The 17,689-nt window shown below is 35.1% G+C and overlaps 1 protein-coding gene across 2 annotated transcripts; it reads right to left on the bottom strand.

Annotated features, from left to right (window-relative positions):
- Positions 8,997–17,518, bottom strand: LOC107613625 (anaphase-promoting complex subunit 6). Of its 2 annotated transcripts, none has more exons than XM_016315716.2 (18): positions 17,144–17,518; positions 16,523–16,628; positions 15,545–15,798; positions 15,077–15,190; positions 14,529–14,602; positions 14,267–14,306; positions 13,975–14,020; positions 13,745–13,824; positions 13,394–13,575; positions 13,140–13,265; positions 12,642–12,716; positions 12,282–12,407; positions 11,782–11,851; positions 11,568–11,650; positions 10,966–11,079; positions 10,547–10,646; positions 9,907–9,942; positions 8,997–9,598 (listed from the first exon to the last, which is right to left on the bottom strand). In XM_016315716.2, the coding sequence occupies exons 2-18, from the start codon at positions 16,569–16,571 to the stop codon at positions 9,494–9,496; spliced, it is 1,674 nt and encodes a 557-aa protein (XP_016171202.1). In that variant the 5' UTR covers positions 16,572–16,628; positions 17,144–17,518; the 3' UTR covers positions 8,997–9,493. The 2 variants fall into 2 exon arrangements, with proteins under 2 accessions (XP_016171202.1, XP_016171203.1); XM_016315717.2 differs by having other exon boundaries at positions 15,545–15,939; positions 17,144–17,516.

Genomic DNA, 17,689 nt, shown 5'->3' with positions numbered 1-17,689 from the left:
AGAAATTGACACAAAGAGGAAACATAATTAATGTTTAATTATATGATTCATAATAATATAAGATCACATATTTTTTATTTAATTGAAAACTATCAACTTAAATTATTGGCATAACATATGTGACAGTAATTCAAATTAAGTTGCATTTTTATTTCCGTTAATGCAGGTATATTGAGGTTATTAATACCTTTTTTATCTATTTATCTATTATATCTTATCTATTATTTATTATATCTATTATATCTATATAAAAATCGAATTTTATGAACTCTGGGGTCGAATAAATTAATGCTTCAACTAATAAAACTTACCGACAGAAAAATATTGGACTTTTCATTTCCTTTTCCGAATACATGTAGTATTCGAATATATGTAGTACAGCGTTCCAAATTATTTAAACCTGAACTAAAGTGGATGAACTTATAAAATAATTAAAGTTATACATTTTCTCTTTATTTTCCAGTAATTCGCCTATTCTAGTTTAAGGAATTATCATTGCTTATCTCAATACGAATTCTTTTTATCATCTTTGTAATATATGAAATTAGATGTGAATGAGTTATAGTTTAAACAATATAATCTCTTCATATTCATCTAAAAAGTTGCGAATTTGAGTCTTTCTATTTTTGGTAAAAAAATATTTCTTAATTCATTAATTCATTATATATATACTGAAATTAGATTTTTCTGCAAATTAATGTGAGTGAAGTGTTATGTTTTCATTAATTCATTACTTTTTTTTTCCCGAAATAAATAAACTCTTGTTCACTATTACTCATTTATTCCTTTTTTTATTACTATTTTTGTTATTACTAAAACTCTCATTTTCAATTATTGCTATTTGATTTTTTAGGGTTAACCACCAAAAATGTCTTCGAATTATTCAAACGCTGACAATAATAACCTTTATTTTTATTATCGACAAAAATAACCTTTAATAATTTAAAAACGTGCACAAAATATCCATCCGTCAAGAGAGGCATATTCCGTTAACGGAAAACATACGTGGCGTGCGCTCTCTCTTATTTTTTCTTCTTCCTCACCGTGTATCCCCATCCCCAAAATTAATAACCCTAAAACCCCAAATCTCCCAAATCTCTATGCTCTTCTTCTCCTCCCAGAACTACAACGCGAGCACGATCGGAATGGAAGGGAAGCTTGACGGTCGGAGCTGAAGGCGAGCTCCACAACCAGAACTGAAAGGCGAGCACTGCTAGATCTGGAAGGCCGCTGGGTCTGGAAGGCGAGCTTTACGGGTGGGAGTTGGCTCCGTCCCAATTCTCCTTCCTCTATCATTCGCGCCACAACCAGAACTGAAAGGCGAGCACCGCCAGATCTGGAAGGCAAGCGCCGCTGGGTCTGGAAGGCGAGCTTCACGGGTGGGAGTTGGCTCAGTCCCATTCCTCCTTTCTCTATCATTCGGCCATAACCAGAACTAAAAGGCGAGCACTGCCAGATCTGGAAGGCAAGCGCCGCCGGGTCTGGAAGGCGAGCTTCACGGGTGGGAGTTGGCTCCGTCCCAATTCTCCTTCCTCCATCATTTATCGCAATAACAACCTCTGCTTTCTCCATTATTTCGCTCACTGTCATTGACTTAGCTCTTCACCATTTGCTTCTGTTTTTGTTTATATTGTTAAATCTGTTGTTGAAATCATAGTGAGTTATTATTGATTTTGTTGTTGTTGTTGTTAGTGAATGAACTATGAGAGTGGGATGAATTTTTAGAAGGATGACGATGGAATATGGTGGCGGCAAGATAGGTGAAGGTTGTAGTTTGAGTTTTCAGATTGGGGTGAGATTCATGGTGTTACGGGAAGTATGTGAAGATGGCGACCATGTGATGGTGACAAGGGTAAGGATGCAGGTAATGTTAATGGTTCAGGTGTGGTGGGCTTGAGAGATTTGAAGGAGTGGTGTCAAGTGGTGGTAGTGGCAGTGAAGGAAGAGAGAGAGAGTCTCCGATTGCCACATCAGATATTTCCGTTAACGGAATATGCCTTTCTTAATGGAAGTATATTTTGTGCACCTTTTTAAATCATTAAAGGTTATTTTCGTCGATAATAAAAATTGAGGTCATTATTGTCAGCGTTTGAATAATTCGGGGGTATTTTTGGTGGTTAACCCTAAATTTTAAATGTTATTATTTATAATTACTAATTTAATTATTTACTATTATTTTTATTCTCACTTATGTTTACAATAATAGAAATATTACCACAATATTATAAATATATTTATTGCCTAATATTTTCTTCAACTCGTAAATATACATTATAAATATCGTAAATAACTTGCTATATTAATAACTTGCTGAATTAGTAAATAAATACATGATGTTATGAATAACTTGCTACATTAGTAAATAAACACATGATATTATAATTTGTGTTAACTACAAAAATTTGTTATATCCATGATTTTATGTGCCATGTGAGAATTTTCTTGCTAACGAGAAAAAATTTATTTTTTGCAACAAAATTTTTATTCTTGAAAAACACTGGAGACAAAAAACTATATGATAAATGTACGCATTTTTTTTGTTGAATTTGTACCAACTTTATTAGATTTGGTTACCAAAAATATATGTGCATGTAACATCACCTATTTCTTTATATTTGAAATAAATTAACTAAAAATACATTAATCAATTATAAATATTACGTATTCATCATTAGTATACAACCTACAACCTATCTGACATATCGAAGATGAGCGGTAGAGTAAACGGGGAAGAGAGCTTGAGGTGAAATACTGTGAGACAGCCGACAATGTCGGCAGAAGAGATAAGGGGGAGAGAGAGGGAGGGCTTGCATAAGGGGAAAAGGAGAATCATGTTCCGAGAGGGGTTTTTAAGTCTTTAAGGTAGCGTTTGGTGGAGAGACAGAGACAGAAAGACTGAGACTGAGAGACAGAGACTAAGAGACAGAGATTGAAATAAGAATGAAACTCTAATTTAATTTGCACAAAGGGTAAAATTGGAATTAATTAGTTGAAATAAGGGTATTTTAGGTATAAAATATTATTAAAGTTTCAGTCTCTATTTCTAAAAATTTTAGTCCCCTGTGTTTCTACTTTTTGGAGGTACTGAAATACTGAAATTGTAGAGACAGAGACAGAAATTTTAGTACCAGTCTCTGAACCAACAAACATGATACTGAGTCTCAGTCTCTGTCTCAGTACCTCAAAACAAACGCTACCTAAAGGTTTCTTTCAGGGACAAAGTTGTGGTTATAAGATTGCTAAAGCTTTTGCACTAGTTGAAACATTGTCAGGAGATAACATTGCGGTAGTTTCTAAAAAGCAAGAAAATTTCTTGCCACCGAGTGTAATGTTTACCCAAGAAGCTAAGAATTATTTGGCAAAACCTTATAAGGATGCTATAGTGATTAAGGTGCTAAGTAAACATTATAGCTACAATACATTATCTCATAAACTCTGAATGGTATGGCGAATTAAGGGAGGTTTTGATTTATTGGACATGGAGTTTGACTATTTTCGGGTGAAGTTTGATGTGGCTGAGGAGCGAGAAAATATTCTCTTAGGAGGTCCATGGATGATTGAGGAAAATTATGTGGCAGTGAAGTCTTGGGATCAAGAGTTCAGATCAAGCGAAAACTGTTTTGGAACAACTTTAGGGTGGATTATAATTTTTGGATAACCAACTTGGTGCTACCAATAAGATGCAATGCTCCGTGTTGCGGCTGTAGTTGGCATCCCCGTCAAGGTTGATTTGGCAACAAAATTAGTGGAAAGAGGACGATATGCTTGTGCATGTGTTCAAATAGATTTAGGATTGTCGGTGACTAAGAAAATTCTTGTTGGCGGTATTGAATATGAAAGTCTTCACCTTATTTGTTGCTCCTGTCTCAAGTTTGGTCATGATATGAAGATGTGCAAGACTGACAGCAACACAGGAGGAGGAGCTAATGCCAAGGTGGTCGGCGATGTAGCAAAGCAGCCAGAAAGTTCAAATTCAAAAAGTCCTATGCATGTGGAAATGGCAAGTTTTTATTTTGGCAAGAATCTTGGAGGTGAAACCGTAACTATTGCTGTCTCGGATTTGGTGGAAAGTGATTTGCATGCTGATCATGTAGACCATGCACAACATGAGGATTTAGAAGGTTAGACTCAAGTTATTAGAAAAACAAGGTATAAAATGGACCAAAAGCCTTCTTCTAGCACCCATCAGGCCCAAACAAAAGCAAAGAAGACTCCTAACAAGGCTACCAATACTTGGACAAAGTCCTAATCATCAACGTGCAACACATGCTAATGGATCTAAAATAAAATTAAACAGGAACATCAATATTAGAAAACTGGTTAGTGTGGCTTCTTCGGAGACCCGTTACAATGTACATCATCAGCAGCAAGGTGAGACAACAAATTGTATTGTGCAAAAGCGACCTTGCCCAAACTCTTTGCAGAATTCGCCAGCAAATAAGGATGAAGCATCGACGGCAGGTGTAGCGCAAGTTTCGACGGTGAAAATTACGTTGCAACTTGAAAGTCCATTAAAGGCGGGATCGTCGAAGACAGAGACATCATGTTGAGCCTCGAGTTTGTTATTGGAGCTCCTTTTTTGCTGTTTTTTATGGATAGTTTCAATATCTTAGCCTGGAATGTGAGGGGTGCGTTTAACAAGATGGCCCGTGTGTATTGCAAAAATTTGGTGAGAATATATAAACCATCTTTCTTCTTTTTCTTTGAGACTTATACCGTGTTTAATAATTTGAAGAATTTTTGTGATAAGTTGGATTTTCATTGTGTTGGTGTTGAGGAAGCAGTAGGACACATGGGTGGCATTTGGTTTCTCTCTTCTATTGCTAATGCTTGTTGTGTAGTTACTGGTTACTGACCAAACTGACCAATGTATCACAGTGAAAGTAAGTGTGGGTAACTCAGTATAGCTTTATAGTACAGTGTATAGGAGTCCTCAATTCGAAAAAAGAAGTATACTTTGGGATCATTTGCATTCTATTAATTTGTGTCATAATGGACCATGGCTGGCCGTTGGTGATTTTAATGAGAGTATGGGTGTTTATTTTTCTTCTCATAGAGCTAGTCTATTAGCTACTACTCTAGATGACTGTGAACTCTTTGATCTTAAAGTAACTGGTAGGAGATTTACTTGGTATAGAACAGTTCAAACTGGCAAGAACTTGGCTAAAAAATTGGATAGAGCACTAGTCAATGAGGCATGGATGACAATGTTTCCTGAGGGTTATTCTGAAATTCTTAGCAGGCTTCATTCTGATCATTGTCATATTTTAGTTCGTTGTCATGGTAGGCCCAGAGTGAAAGGTTCTCGTCCTTTTAGATTTCAGGCTACGTGGGCAACACATCCTTCTTATAAACATATTGTTAGTAAAGCTTGAAATCAAGGGTTTGGAGGCGTTACTGAAAGACTTAAGATGGTTCAACAGATTTCTTTAGACTTTAACTCAAAAGTTTTTGAAAATATTTTTGTGAGAAAAAGTAAGTTGGAATGTCAGATTGATCAGATTCAACAGCATTTGGAGGTTACTGATGTGTTGTCTCTGAGAATTAAAGAAGTTGAACAGAGAAAAGATTACAATAGATTTTTATTGCAAGAAAAAATTTTTTGGTACTAGAAATCTAGAAAGTAGTGGGTCAAGTATGGGGATAGAAACACTAAATTCTTCCATCTTCAGACTTTGGTGCATAGAAACCATAATAGAGTACATGGAGTTAGAGATGGGTCTTGGTCTACTAATCCAGATGTTCTCCAGGAAGAAGCCCTTTTTTTTTACAAGAATCTCTTTGGTACAATGGAAGATGTTGAGGTTGATTGTTTAGGGGATGTTCCAATGCCCACTCTAGGAACCGAGGTTTGTGCTAAGTTAATTGACATGGTCTCTTTTGCGGAAGTCAAATTAGCAGTGTTCAGTATGAGCCCTTTTAAGGCTCCTGGTCCAGATGGCTTTCAAGCTTATTTTTTAAAAGAATATTGGGAGATAATAGGCATTGAGATTTGGAATATTGTCGAGAGCGCTTTTTTAGGAGAGTACTTAAATCCTAGCATCATGAAAACTCTGATTGTACTTATTCCTAAAATTGATAACTCTACCTTTATGAAGGATTTCAGGCCTATTAGCTTGTATTATGTTTATAAAATTATCACCAAAGTGTTGACTAATCGACTTCGGCCCTTTCTTCCAGATATTATTAGTCCTTTACAAGGAGGTTTTATTTCGGGTCGTGGTGCAACTGATTATATTATTGTGGCCCAAGAAATTCTGAATTTCATGAAGCACACAAAATCCAAGAAGGGTACTCTTACTTTTAAAATTGATCCTGAAAAAGCTTATGATAGGGTGGATTGGAGATTTTCGGAGAGTACTCTCGTTGCTTTTGGTTTTCCTATCATCACTGTTAATTTGATTATGAATTGTTTCTGTGCATCATCTCTTTCTATTATGTGGAATGAAAATATATTGGATAGTTTTGTTCCTAAAAAAGGGTCTTAGATAGGGTGATCCAATGTCTTCTTACTTATTTATACTTTTTATAGAAAGTCTTGCTTGCTATACATCTCATAAGGTGGTCGAGGATGTGTGGAAACCGATTTCTGTAACTAGGGGTGGCCCGAAATTTTCTCATTTGATGTTTGCAGATGATCTCTTACTTTTCTATCATGCTACAAAGAGTCAGGTCCAACTGGTCATGCATTCACTTAACATTTTCTACAAGGCATCTAGAATGAAAGTAAATCTTGAAAAGTTCAAAGCTTTTTGTTCTAAGAATGTGACTGCTCATAGAAGATATATTTTTACTAGTGTTTCTTCAATACGTGTTGCTTTGGACTTAGGAAGATATCTTGGAATTAACATTAATCATTCCTGTGCTAGTAGGGCCTCTTTTCATTCGGTGATTGAAAAGGTGAGGGAAATATTAGCTAATTGGAAAGGAAGACTTCTAAATAAAGCAGGAAGACTTTGCCTAATCAATTCTGTTGCAGCATCCATTCTTGTTTATCATATGCAGGTATCATTTTTTTTAAATTGGGTTTGTGCTAAATTGTCTTCTATGATGAGACGGTTCCTTTGGAAGGGTCAAGTTGATGACAGAGGTCTTTCTCTTGTTAATTGGAAGACCGTGGTCACTCCAAAGAGATTTAGTGGCGTGGGTGTTAGAGATCCTAGGTGTGCAAATATATCTTTACTTCGTAAATTGGTTTGGCAACTTTTTCATTGTCAAGACAAGCCTTGGGTTGCTCTATTGAGGACAAAGTATCTAAGGAATGAGGGAGTTTTAGATGGCCTTGTTCCTTGCAACGCTTCTCATGTTTGAAAGAGTATCTCAAAGGCTTTTGGTGCTCTTAAGGATGCCTTCTCTTGGTCCGTTGGGTCACTTGATCAATCCTTTTGGTTTAACAAGTGGAGTATTGAGGTTCCAATTGCTCAAGATGTCCCTTTTGTTAATATATCTGACTCTGATTTAACTATTAGAAAGATGGCCAATGGAATCTCCATGATGTTTTCTCTAACATTCCAGAAGATGTCAGAGAGCGTTTGAATGCTTATAATCTGAATTTGAATACCGGGGAGAGTGCAGGTTGGCCGTGGGGTGTGGCATCTTCTAGACTCTACTCAATTAGGAGTGGATACAGTTGGCTAGCCAAAAGAAAGTTTGACTGGAATGAGTGTGATAATTGGTTGTGGGTATGGCGACTGCATATTCCTAAGAACTACAAATTCTTGATTTGGCTCAGTTTTCATAACGTTATTCCTACGACAGAGTTTCGATTTGATTGTGGCTTAGCTTTATCTAGCACTTGTCATTACTCATCAGTGTCAAAGTGGTTCTGAATCCATGCTTCATTATCTTCGGGAGTGTCCCAATGCCAAGGAGGTCTAGAACCTTTTAGGCCTATAATCAGATAACTCAGATTTACGTGATTGGCTCTACAGAGGTGCAAGGAATTTAGATGTTTTTTTTTCTTCTCAACCATCTGGTGTATTTGGAAAAGTAGGAATCATGACTTATTTAATACAGATGACTCTTGGAGTGCTAGTAAAGTGGTGAGTTTGATTCATAGTTCAGTAAGAAAATTCCACACCCTTTTTGCTATACATCAATCTTTGTCTTCTCCTTTACTTTGTTTGCATTGGGTTCCACCTCCAGTTCATTTTGTTAAATTGAATTATGATGCTAGTTGTTTTACTCATTTTGGCTATGCTGGTTTTAATTATATCGTTCACAATTCTGATGGATGATAGTTGAAATGTTGCACAGGGATAGTCGAAGTGTGCAGTGTTCTTTTTGTTAAATTGTATGCGATTTGGAAATATTTACTTCTAACTTGAGATAGTAGATTCCGTAAGGTTATTTGTAAAACAGACTATTTAAAAACCATTTTTCTTGGTAAACCAAAAAATGCTTGATAATGATATTTGGGAATAAAATTTGGCAAAACATATATAAGAGATTATGAATTGGAATTAGAGTCTCTATTCTTTTAATTGAGAGGAATGCAAATAGTATTACAGATTGTATAACTAAAATAGCTGCTTCTTCACTCAAATTAGAGTCAACCATAAAGTAAACTTCAACATCAAATAGATTTAGATATAAACCTAGCAAATTAATTTGATTATCTCTGTTTTTTCTTTCTTTAGTCTCCAACAAAAAAACCATCCGACAGATAGTACAAAGATAAAATTAAAAAGAAAACTTTTTTTTCAAAAACATAATAAAAGCAAAAACATATTCATAAAATCTCTATTACCTTAAATATCAATGAAAATAAGCATTGGGAACAAATTTTCAAGCAATTTCTCTACCTTCTGAAGGAAGAAAAGTGGAGGATGCATCTATTTTATTGGTCACTTGCTAACATCTCAGCTCCATCATTTCTATAAGCCCTTAAAAGAACTAAAGTGACTTATTTGTTGAGTATAAAATTGATTTTGCTTAATACGAAAAAAAATAAATAATAATAAATAAAATCGATTTTGCTTATTCACTCCCAATCATAAGGTTATCAATGTTCTGCCTTGTATCTGTCACACTCATTGCATTTGGATAGTCTTTGAAACAAAAAATTGGAGACAAATACAGAAAAGCAAAGATAAATAATTTTTTTCCACTTTCACCCTATCTTTCTATCTTAGAAAAAGTATGCAAACCAGACTTATGTGACTTTAGAAGATACAACGCAACAATTCAACAGTGATCAGATACTGAAAGTAGCCAACTTTAAAAGAAACACAAGCAAATGCAAAATAGTTCAGATCTAACAATGACATCATCTCAATATTCCTAGTATTCTAAATTACATTCCTCAATAAAGGAAAATATAAACAAAATAAAATAATCGGGTCTTAAAAGAAACTAATAATAATAATAATAATAATAACAATAATAATAACAACTACACAGACAAAATTTCATGCCTTACCTGGATTTAATGTAATTTTTTACACACATTACAAGAGCAACCGAAGTTGCACCACCATATTCAACTTAGCCTTCATTGTTGTTCAAGAATGTGGTCAACGCCCCTTCGGCTTTCATCGACTAGAGCCCAACTTAACATTTCGGTGCAAAACTGATCATCTGGCTTCAACCACAATGCCTGGATTAAGGAACAAAAAGATCAATCAGTTGAAGGCAATTTTTTAAGTTAGAATAACGTTCAAAAAACCTCAGTTTCGATGTTTATGTTTTTTGAATGAAGTATGAACCGGACAATCTTATACATGTCTAATGTTGAATGCAGTGTCCATGGTAAATGACGACATCAATGATTACCAGTTTGCCACTTTACACTAACCATATTAGGGATATAAATATAGAAAATATCAGGAGAGAAAGAGATTCATGCCAAAGTAAAACATATGAAGGTTAAAGGCATAACCATCAAGCAGAATCATAACTACTCACTTTGTGATAGTATGTAATTGCTGTGCTGTAATCATCCTGCATGAGTTACAAAAGCAAAACGAAAACCTCAGTCTACATAGTTTTCACAAAATGGTAATGTAGATAAATCTAATTCTCTATGAACATAAAATTGAATATATTTTAAACCATAAAACAGAGTAAAACAGAAATATATAAACATGCACAACTGCTTTTCTCATTAAGGACAACAGTATCTCGACAAAAACAGTGATACTGTTAAATGGCCTTTAACATTATATAACAGAATGTGTTTCTTTCAACATGCTCTACTCGAAACCTGCCACAAATTCTTTCATTAAAAAACCCAATAAGTAAATTCTACTGTTAATGCACTCGGATCATGTAATATGAAAGATCTAAAACAAATTATTACCAACCTCTGCTCCAAGTAAATAAAAAAAAAATACAGGTCATGTACTCATGTATAATCCATCATTTATTCCTCAAAATTATATAATCCGATATAAGTCGAGCAATCATTCCAAATGACTTTAAACACACATCCCCTAGGTATTTCAAACTGCAGAAGCTACCAAGCACAGGACATTTGCTTTTCTAAGAATACATTATTGCATGCAGAACACCACAAAACAGGCAAAACAAAGAGGATTTTATATACCTGTAAATGGTAAGTGTAGGCAAGACCAGCATAGGTGCTCAAACTTCTGGTTGATAACACAAGTGCTTTCTCATAATATGAAATTGCTTCACGGTACATCCTAATTGAATTTAGAAAATGCAGGATTAGGACTACAACACTATCAAAATGGTATTAACTATTTCTCATTACAAATAAGAAATAACAAACAACAGGATCAGCTTGATGGAAGGATATTTTATCCTTCACTCAAACTTCGAAACTACAGGTTGAGGAAATTGAGAAAAATAGAGTTTTCGGACAGGAAATTATGGGATACCAAAAGCAACTACCAAAATGACAAATTCGCTTGCATATAATAAACTTTCTTTTGGCTAACAATTCCAAAAGGTGTGGACAACAAGAGTTCATGTGAAATGACTAGATATTTATCAACTTACTTCAATTTTCTGTATGCATGAGCAAGGTTGACTACAGTTGGCTCCCACATTTCACTTAAAGAGTTTGGTATGAGGACTAATGTTTTCTCAAACCACCACACTGCTTTCTTATACCTGAATCAGAAGAGACAATTATTCATGTTGAAATCTCACAGAATGGCGCAGAGAAAAGGGAAGAAAAATAGACAATGATAATTCAAATGTAACAGTACAAAATCTTATTTAACCTTGAACATCTTTTTTTATGTCATAAATAGGGTATTTTAACTTCTCAAAAATGATGTTTTTCTGCTTGTACTATTGACTCAACTTTTACAAAAAGAAATTACCAAAAGATACTAAATAACATGAAAGTTTTCCTTAGAAAAAGACATCTTCTTTAATCATAAAAATGGCACACAAACAAGCACTATATTCTTTTGGTATTATAATGAAAGCAGCTCATTTTGTGTCGAACAGGGCCGATGTATACAAATAAGTTTCTCCACATACAAGCTGTGGTTTCTCATATAGGAATGTGAGTTGTGTAGGGGTCTGTGAGAAGAATTTTGTGAAAGTGAATATGAATATCACATTTACTCAAATCATGTAGACATTCTTACTCTTGCATATGATAAGCCACAACTCCAAGTTCATTACACACAAGTGGATCAGAGGGGCATGTTTCCTTAGCCTGCATAAAAAACTGGAAAAAATACAGGAATATAAGCATTTCTTTGAAAGCATACAAATAATAAATGAATGACTGCACAGATTTGCTGTGGATGAACCAAGCCTCCCTATAAGCCGTTGCTTGAAGCTAACTTAATAGCATACCTGCTCAGCAAGTTTATAGCTGTGGGTTCGCATGCATTCCATTCCAATATAAAGAGCTGGTAAATGGCACCTGGATCAAGAGAATATCAAGTTTTAACCTGTAAAAGAACAATTTTTGGATAATAAGAGGATTTCGTATGAATTCATACTTCATACTTATGCTTCAAAACAAGAAACACACATAAGCATATAAAATCAAGTGACCATCTAGTATACAAATCACAACATTGGAAACTAACAAACAAAATCTTTGTAGGGCTCTAAATCAATAAAAGAAAAGAGCCCAGAATTATGCCATTAACTTTACGATTACCATATATTTTTCTTTAACACCATAGTAATAAAACTCCATATAGCAGTTTTTCCCTTTTCTGTCTTTTGCTCATTTATGAAGAACGAAAAACAGATCTGACATGCAAAGTTTTCTATGGTTATTCAAGTCCTGACAAACAACTTGAAGAAAATACCCGCCAGTGAGATCTTATAGAAAAAAATGTTACCCAGGGAACAAACGAGCAGCTGTGCGGTAAGCTGACATGGCCTGATCACCCTCTTCTTGAGCAGCATACGCATTCCCATAGCCTATCCAAGCAGGTGGAAATGTTGCATCCAGACTAGTCGCCTTGCTGAATAATAGTCAATGAGATTGAACAATGAGTTTTGGCAATGGCGTAAGACCAAAAAGGTTAAATAACAAATAACCCTGATATTAGAAAAGCAACCAAATTAGTGCTTAAAATTTCGACATGATAAAATAAAAGAATAAATTACAAAAGGATGCTCGTGTGTCAGATGTTTCAGTATTAATAGTATCTATTAGGATTCAGGGTCTATGGTAACGATTAACAAGTTACATTTACCTGAAATATCGGCGGGATACGTCATACTTCTTGATACAATAGTAGTAGCAACCAACAGCATACCATGATAAAGCCCTACAACATTTAAAAGAAAACAAAGCACCAAATAACTAAAATTTCGTGTGTGCAAATTCAACTTAGTGTGACACATCAAAAAGACTGTGTTCTGATAGGAGAATGAGGGCTGAGGCTTTTAATCTGCTGTTTTATGGCAAAAGATGGGGAATGTTTAACTCATAAATACTAAATTCTTACACTAGAATTATTTTTTAGTCCCATTTATTCCCCTCTTTAATGTATTTCAAAGTCTTAGTAGCATGTCCTTTGTTGCTATGCAAATTGACAAGCTATTAGAACAGTTGGAAAAAAAAAATTGTTCTTTAATGTAATAAACCTTATGAATATACAATATAAATATTATGCAAAATATAAAGAATTTATTCACACATGTAGCAAAGTCTTTAGAACATAACAATTGATATTACTGAATGTGCTTACTTTTGTGGATAATCCTTCACCAAATTGAATGCCATTAAATATAGCTCATTTGAATGCCCAAGCTCCATAGCAGCTGCCAGATGTACTAATGTACTCTTGAGATGGAAAGGATCCTTCTCGAGCAATCTGTTACAGAAATGCTTAAGTTAAGCAAGAAAAGGGTGAAGAAAATAAGCCATTAAATGAGGTTAAAGACATATGCCTATATCTCACTCTAATTCTCACTTCATTCATGAATTCAGATCCCAACTTACACAGATGTCAACTCAAAACATTTCTGGTATTCACCACATTGATGGTAATATTCAGCTTTGCAAGCCAATAAATCAGTGTTGGACTTCAGTGTGCGCATGAAAGAAGGATCAGACTGGTCACTTTTGCAACTTTCATTCTCGAGATCTCTGAACTTGGCTTCTACAACGTTTTCTTTTTCATACTGTATAACAGAAAGAATAAATCTTCGTCAAGACATATGGAAGGAATCCATCATATCACCAGTATAAATGTAAATAAGAGAGAGGAAGTTAACCAATCTTTGGAAATAGAACCCGTTGGGTACTCAAAACATCAGGATAGAAGCAAATTCAAATTAGCACTTCCCGTACCTTCTTTATCAAACATGAATAAAATGATGACAGCCATCCATCTTCACTACCAAATTGCAGTGACGAGATCAACTTTGATTCTGAATTCACCACAAAAAGAAAAGGAGAAAGGATACAACCGACGATAATTTCAGTGTCATAATCTATTTCATATGCCTACTTTCCCAAACTAGAAGAAGAAAAAGAAGGAAATCATCAGAGTTTCCACAAGATCGGTTAAAAACTTTTACCTTCCTCACATGTAAGCATGTGATTTTGAATGAGACATTCCAATGCCTAACATCATACCAAACATTAAGGAACAAATTAGATTAACATGTGTATAACAAGAAGAATGGTCATTATATAATTTTTTGGTGATAGGCAACCATGAATTAATTAGTGATATTGAGACACTGACAAAAAAAAATAGCTCAGTTTATGAACCAATAGCAGCTATAGACATCAATGGGTGCCAGCATTTTAAGAAGTTTATTACTAATAAACCCAATAAATACCCATAAGGAGAATATCAACAGATACCTCATAGCATAATGGATCAGCTTTTATTGCAGCTTTGTACCTTCAACAAAAAAAATACAGAAAAAATGGCAGAATTTTCAGCGAAATTAGCATATGTCATATCTATAATCTTCACGCATTCAGAAAGCAAGCAAGCAAGTAGTAACACATCCTTTTTCTATATTAAATGAGGAGATCAACAAAAGAAAAAAAATATCATTGTTCTACTCATCCATTAATTATAAAAATAACAGTCAAATCAAAACAAAGGAAAGAAACTCACCACAATCGAGCCTGAGCACGGTTTTCTAGAGCTTCATATGCTTTGCCTCTTAAGAAGCATATTGCAGAGGATATCTGTTACAGCATAACAAAACATACTCACGTAAAAAGTTGAGGTAAGAAGGACATTGCTGAAATGGGAAATGACAGTTATAACAAGAAAGGTAAAAGCCATAAACCCATCATGTCAGACAAAAAACAAATGAATCCATATGGAGTTTCAAGAAAGGTAAAAGCCATAAACCCATCAGTCACCAAATCAGGTCTAGCTATATTTATCCATCCTTTCTTTCGTTTTCTCCTAACCAGCATAGCAAATATAGCCATACTTATACACAAAGATAACATGCTCATACTGTTTTAAGAGAGAATAGAAAAGAAAAACAAAAATGAAACATCTGTGTGACTACAAAATAGAAACTTGTGTTCTTTACCATCTGATTTAATTGTACAGATGAGAAAAACTAAAAAATAAAATAAAAGGAGCACGTGGTGAAATATTAAGAATATTGCAATTTACAATCAACGTAAACCCAAAAAGGATCTCACATTGATTTCATGATCTTCACAATCTTTATCCAGGTACATGACAACATTTCCATCCTCATCCACTTTAGCCTCCCCCAGCATTGACAAGCATTGATCCCACTCCTTAAGTTCCTCCTAATGAAAGCAAAACAACAACAAACATGAATGCTATTGCTAAACTAAACTATAACAGCTTCCCAAAACAAAACCATTGCTACTTTAATCAAAATATGAATTATTAAATAATATCAACAAAACTGGCTTGAAAAATTTAACTTTGATAAACTATCAATCCAAACTATCTATTGCCACATGTGCAAAAATATTCAACTTCACACTCACTGCTTCAAAAAGTCTCATATATAGAGGTAGAAGATATCATTACATAATTATACAAACCCCTTTATAATGATGGTATGTCATAAATCATAAATCACAAATAGTCTGTAATTTCATTAAATAGGCGATTTTGGAGGAGAGATAGTTTACAAGGCACTTGGCGGCGAGGTATCGGAATTGGAGATCACGGAGGACAATCTTGGAGGCATTAAGGAGGTGGAAGGCGCGGCGGTAGTGACGGCCAAGGAAGAGCGCCTGTGCCTGCATGTAGATATCAGCAGGGTCATTGGTGAAAGCAGCCACCTTGTCAGCGAAGAAGATGGCCGACGTATAAAGGTGCTTGGTCACACAGTCCCTCACTACTCCACGAAGCCTTTCAATCTCTTCCTCCCTCATTCTTCCAACTATTTGATTCAAATCAATTAGGGTTTGGTATTCACTTTAGCAAAATGAGTGCAACAGAGAGTGTGCTACGTATGTGAAATTGAAATTTGAGGGGGAGCTAAGCTCTTTTCCACTCTTTTGGTATCTATGCTACTCAAAACCTGCATTTGATTGTTAAAGAAATTAAATTTTGATTGCCAATTTAAACATGATATTAAAAGAAAAAAAATTATAAACAATGTTCAAAACAGTAAATACAGAAAGTAACATTTCAAAGAAAGATAACAAGTATATCAATACTCAATACTCTTAATTGTTATTATCCTATTCCGCAACATATGCAAGCTATAATGTACAAATACTTCGTTTCTTCTCAAATATCTGTACCATAGGCGTATCTGCATCATATACTATTAAATTAAACTTCCTAATTGTGACTATAGTTTTGATAAAATGGCCATATTTACATATTCCTATTTGTGCAAAACGGAAGGCCAGACTAGCTAGCATTAATTCTCTTACAAGAAACTAGTATAACTTGGAAAACAACAATGATAAAGCAATGAAGAGATTCTATTAGTTCCTAATAAACAAAACAATTAGATCAAAACTAAGGGTGAATTTTCAGTATTAAGGAATCAACTGTGTCCCTTGAATCTCCAATTCAATTATACCAGTAATCCAAAGAGTTGACTTACTATACAATGAATGAGTGCAGAAATAGAAGGAAAGATGAAGAGGTACCAGAGGGCAGAAAAAGAGTTAGTTTTCTTGTTCCTGCGAGTGTGAGCATGCGCTGACGCTGCGGAAATCCTTTTGCTGGTTCAGATTGCCATTTTCCTTCTCAGTTCTGATAAAGAACATTGACAATTGAGAAAGATTATCAACACAACGCGAGTGAAGAGTGAACATTGACAATTGAGAAAGATGATCAACACAGCAGAGCCACAAAACACACAACAGCACACCAAAACCCACAGCAGCAGCAGCACAGCCAGAAAATTAATAGCAGCACAAAATTAATACTACCAACAGCATTCAGCATTCAGCAACAAACAACATTTGATTTGATTTCCGTTTTTAGCATTCAGCAACAAACATTACAAAACAGCAACAAGTAATCCCTAATCACACTAAACCTGAAATCAATAAAGCTAAACAAAAATTTCAATAATGATTTAATTTCCATTTTTAACAGTAGCAAGAAAATTTCAACAAAAATTTCAGGAATTTAAAAAAGAGCAGCAGCACAAAATCAATTATTTGATTTTCCATTAATCCATTCACAATTTCACATTCAAAAATCAGCAAACAGAGCATAAAAGGAAGAGAAGAACCCGAAGAAGTGAAAGCAGTGCTACTAACCTTCTACGGAGACACGGACGGCGACCGGCGAGACGACGGCGACCGGCGACACGGCGGCGAGCTGCTCCAAGTTCGAGAGAAGCCAGGGAGGACGGGGACAGGGGGAAGGAGGACGCCGAGCTACAAGAGAGGGCCTGGGCTACAAGAGAGGACGCGGAGGCGCCGACAGCACGGACGGCGGCGGCACTGCGGCAGAACCTAGGGTTTTGGTTGGGTGATTTTGAATTTTGATTCAGGTTCAGACGGATAGTGAGTGAGGGGAAGGGGGGATGAGTGAGTGAGGGCTAACGTTGGGTTTTTTCTTTTTAAATAACGAAAACGACGCCGTTTCACAAGAACCGGTCGGTTCCCGGTCCGATCCAACCGACCGGTTCAGAGGAACATTGAGAGAGAGAGCGGGAAAAGAGAGGTACGCATACGCTAACGCTATGGTATTGGTATCAAATCAATGCATCGCTAGGGTTAAAAAAAAAAACAACATGAAATATAATTTAAATTTAAATTATTTATAGTATGATACCCTGAAATATTTCGATTTTGCCAACT

Source organism: Arachis ipaensis, chromosome B08 (assembly GCF_000816755.2).
Source record: "Arachis ipaensis cultivar K30076 chromosome B08, Araip1.1, whole genome shotgun sequence".
NCBI classification, from domain to species: Eukaryota; Viridiplantae; Streptophyta; class Magnoliopsida; order Fabales; family Fabaceae; genus Arachis; species Arachis ipaensis.
Note: the sequence above shows the minus strand (reverse complement) of the source record. Positions and strands in the feature narration are given on the sequence as shown.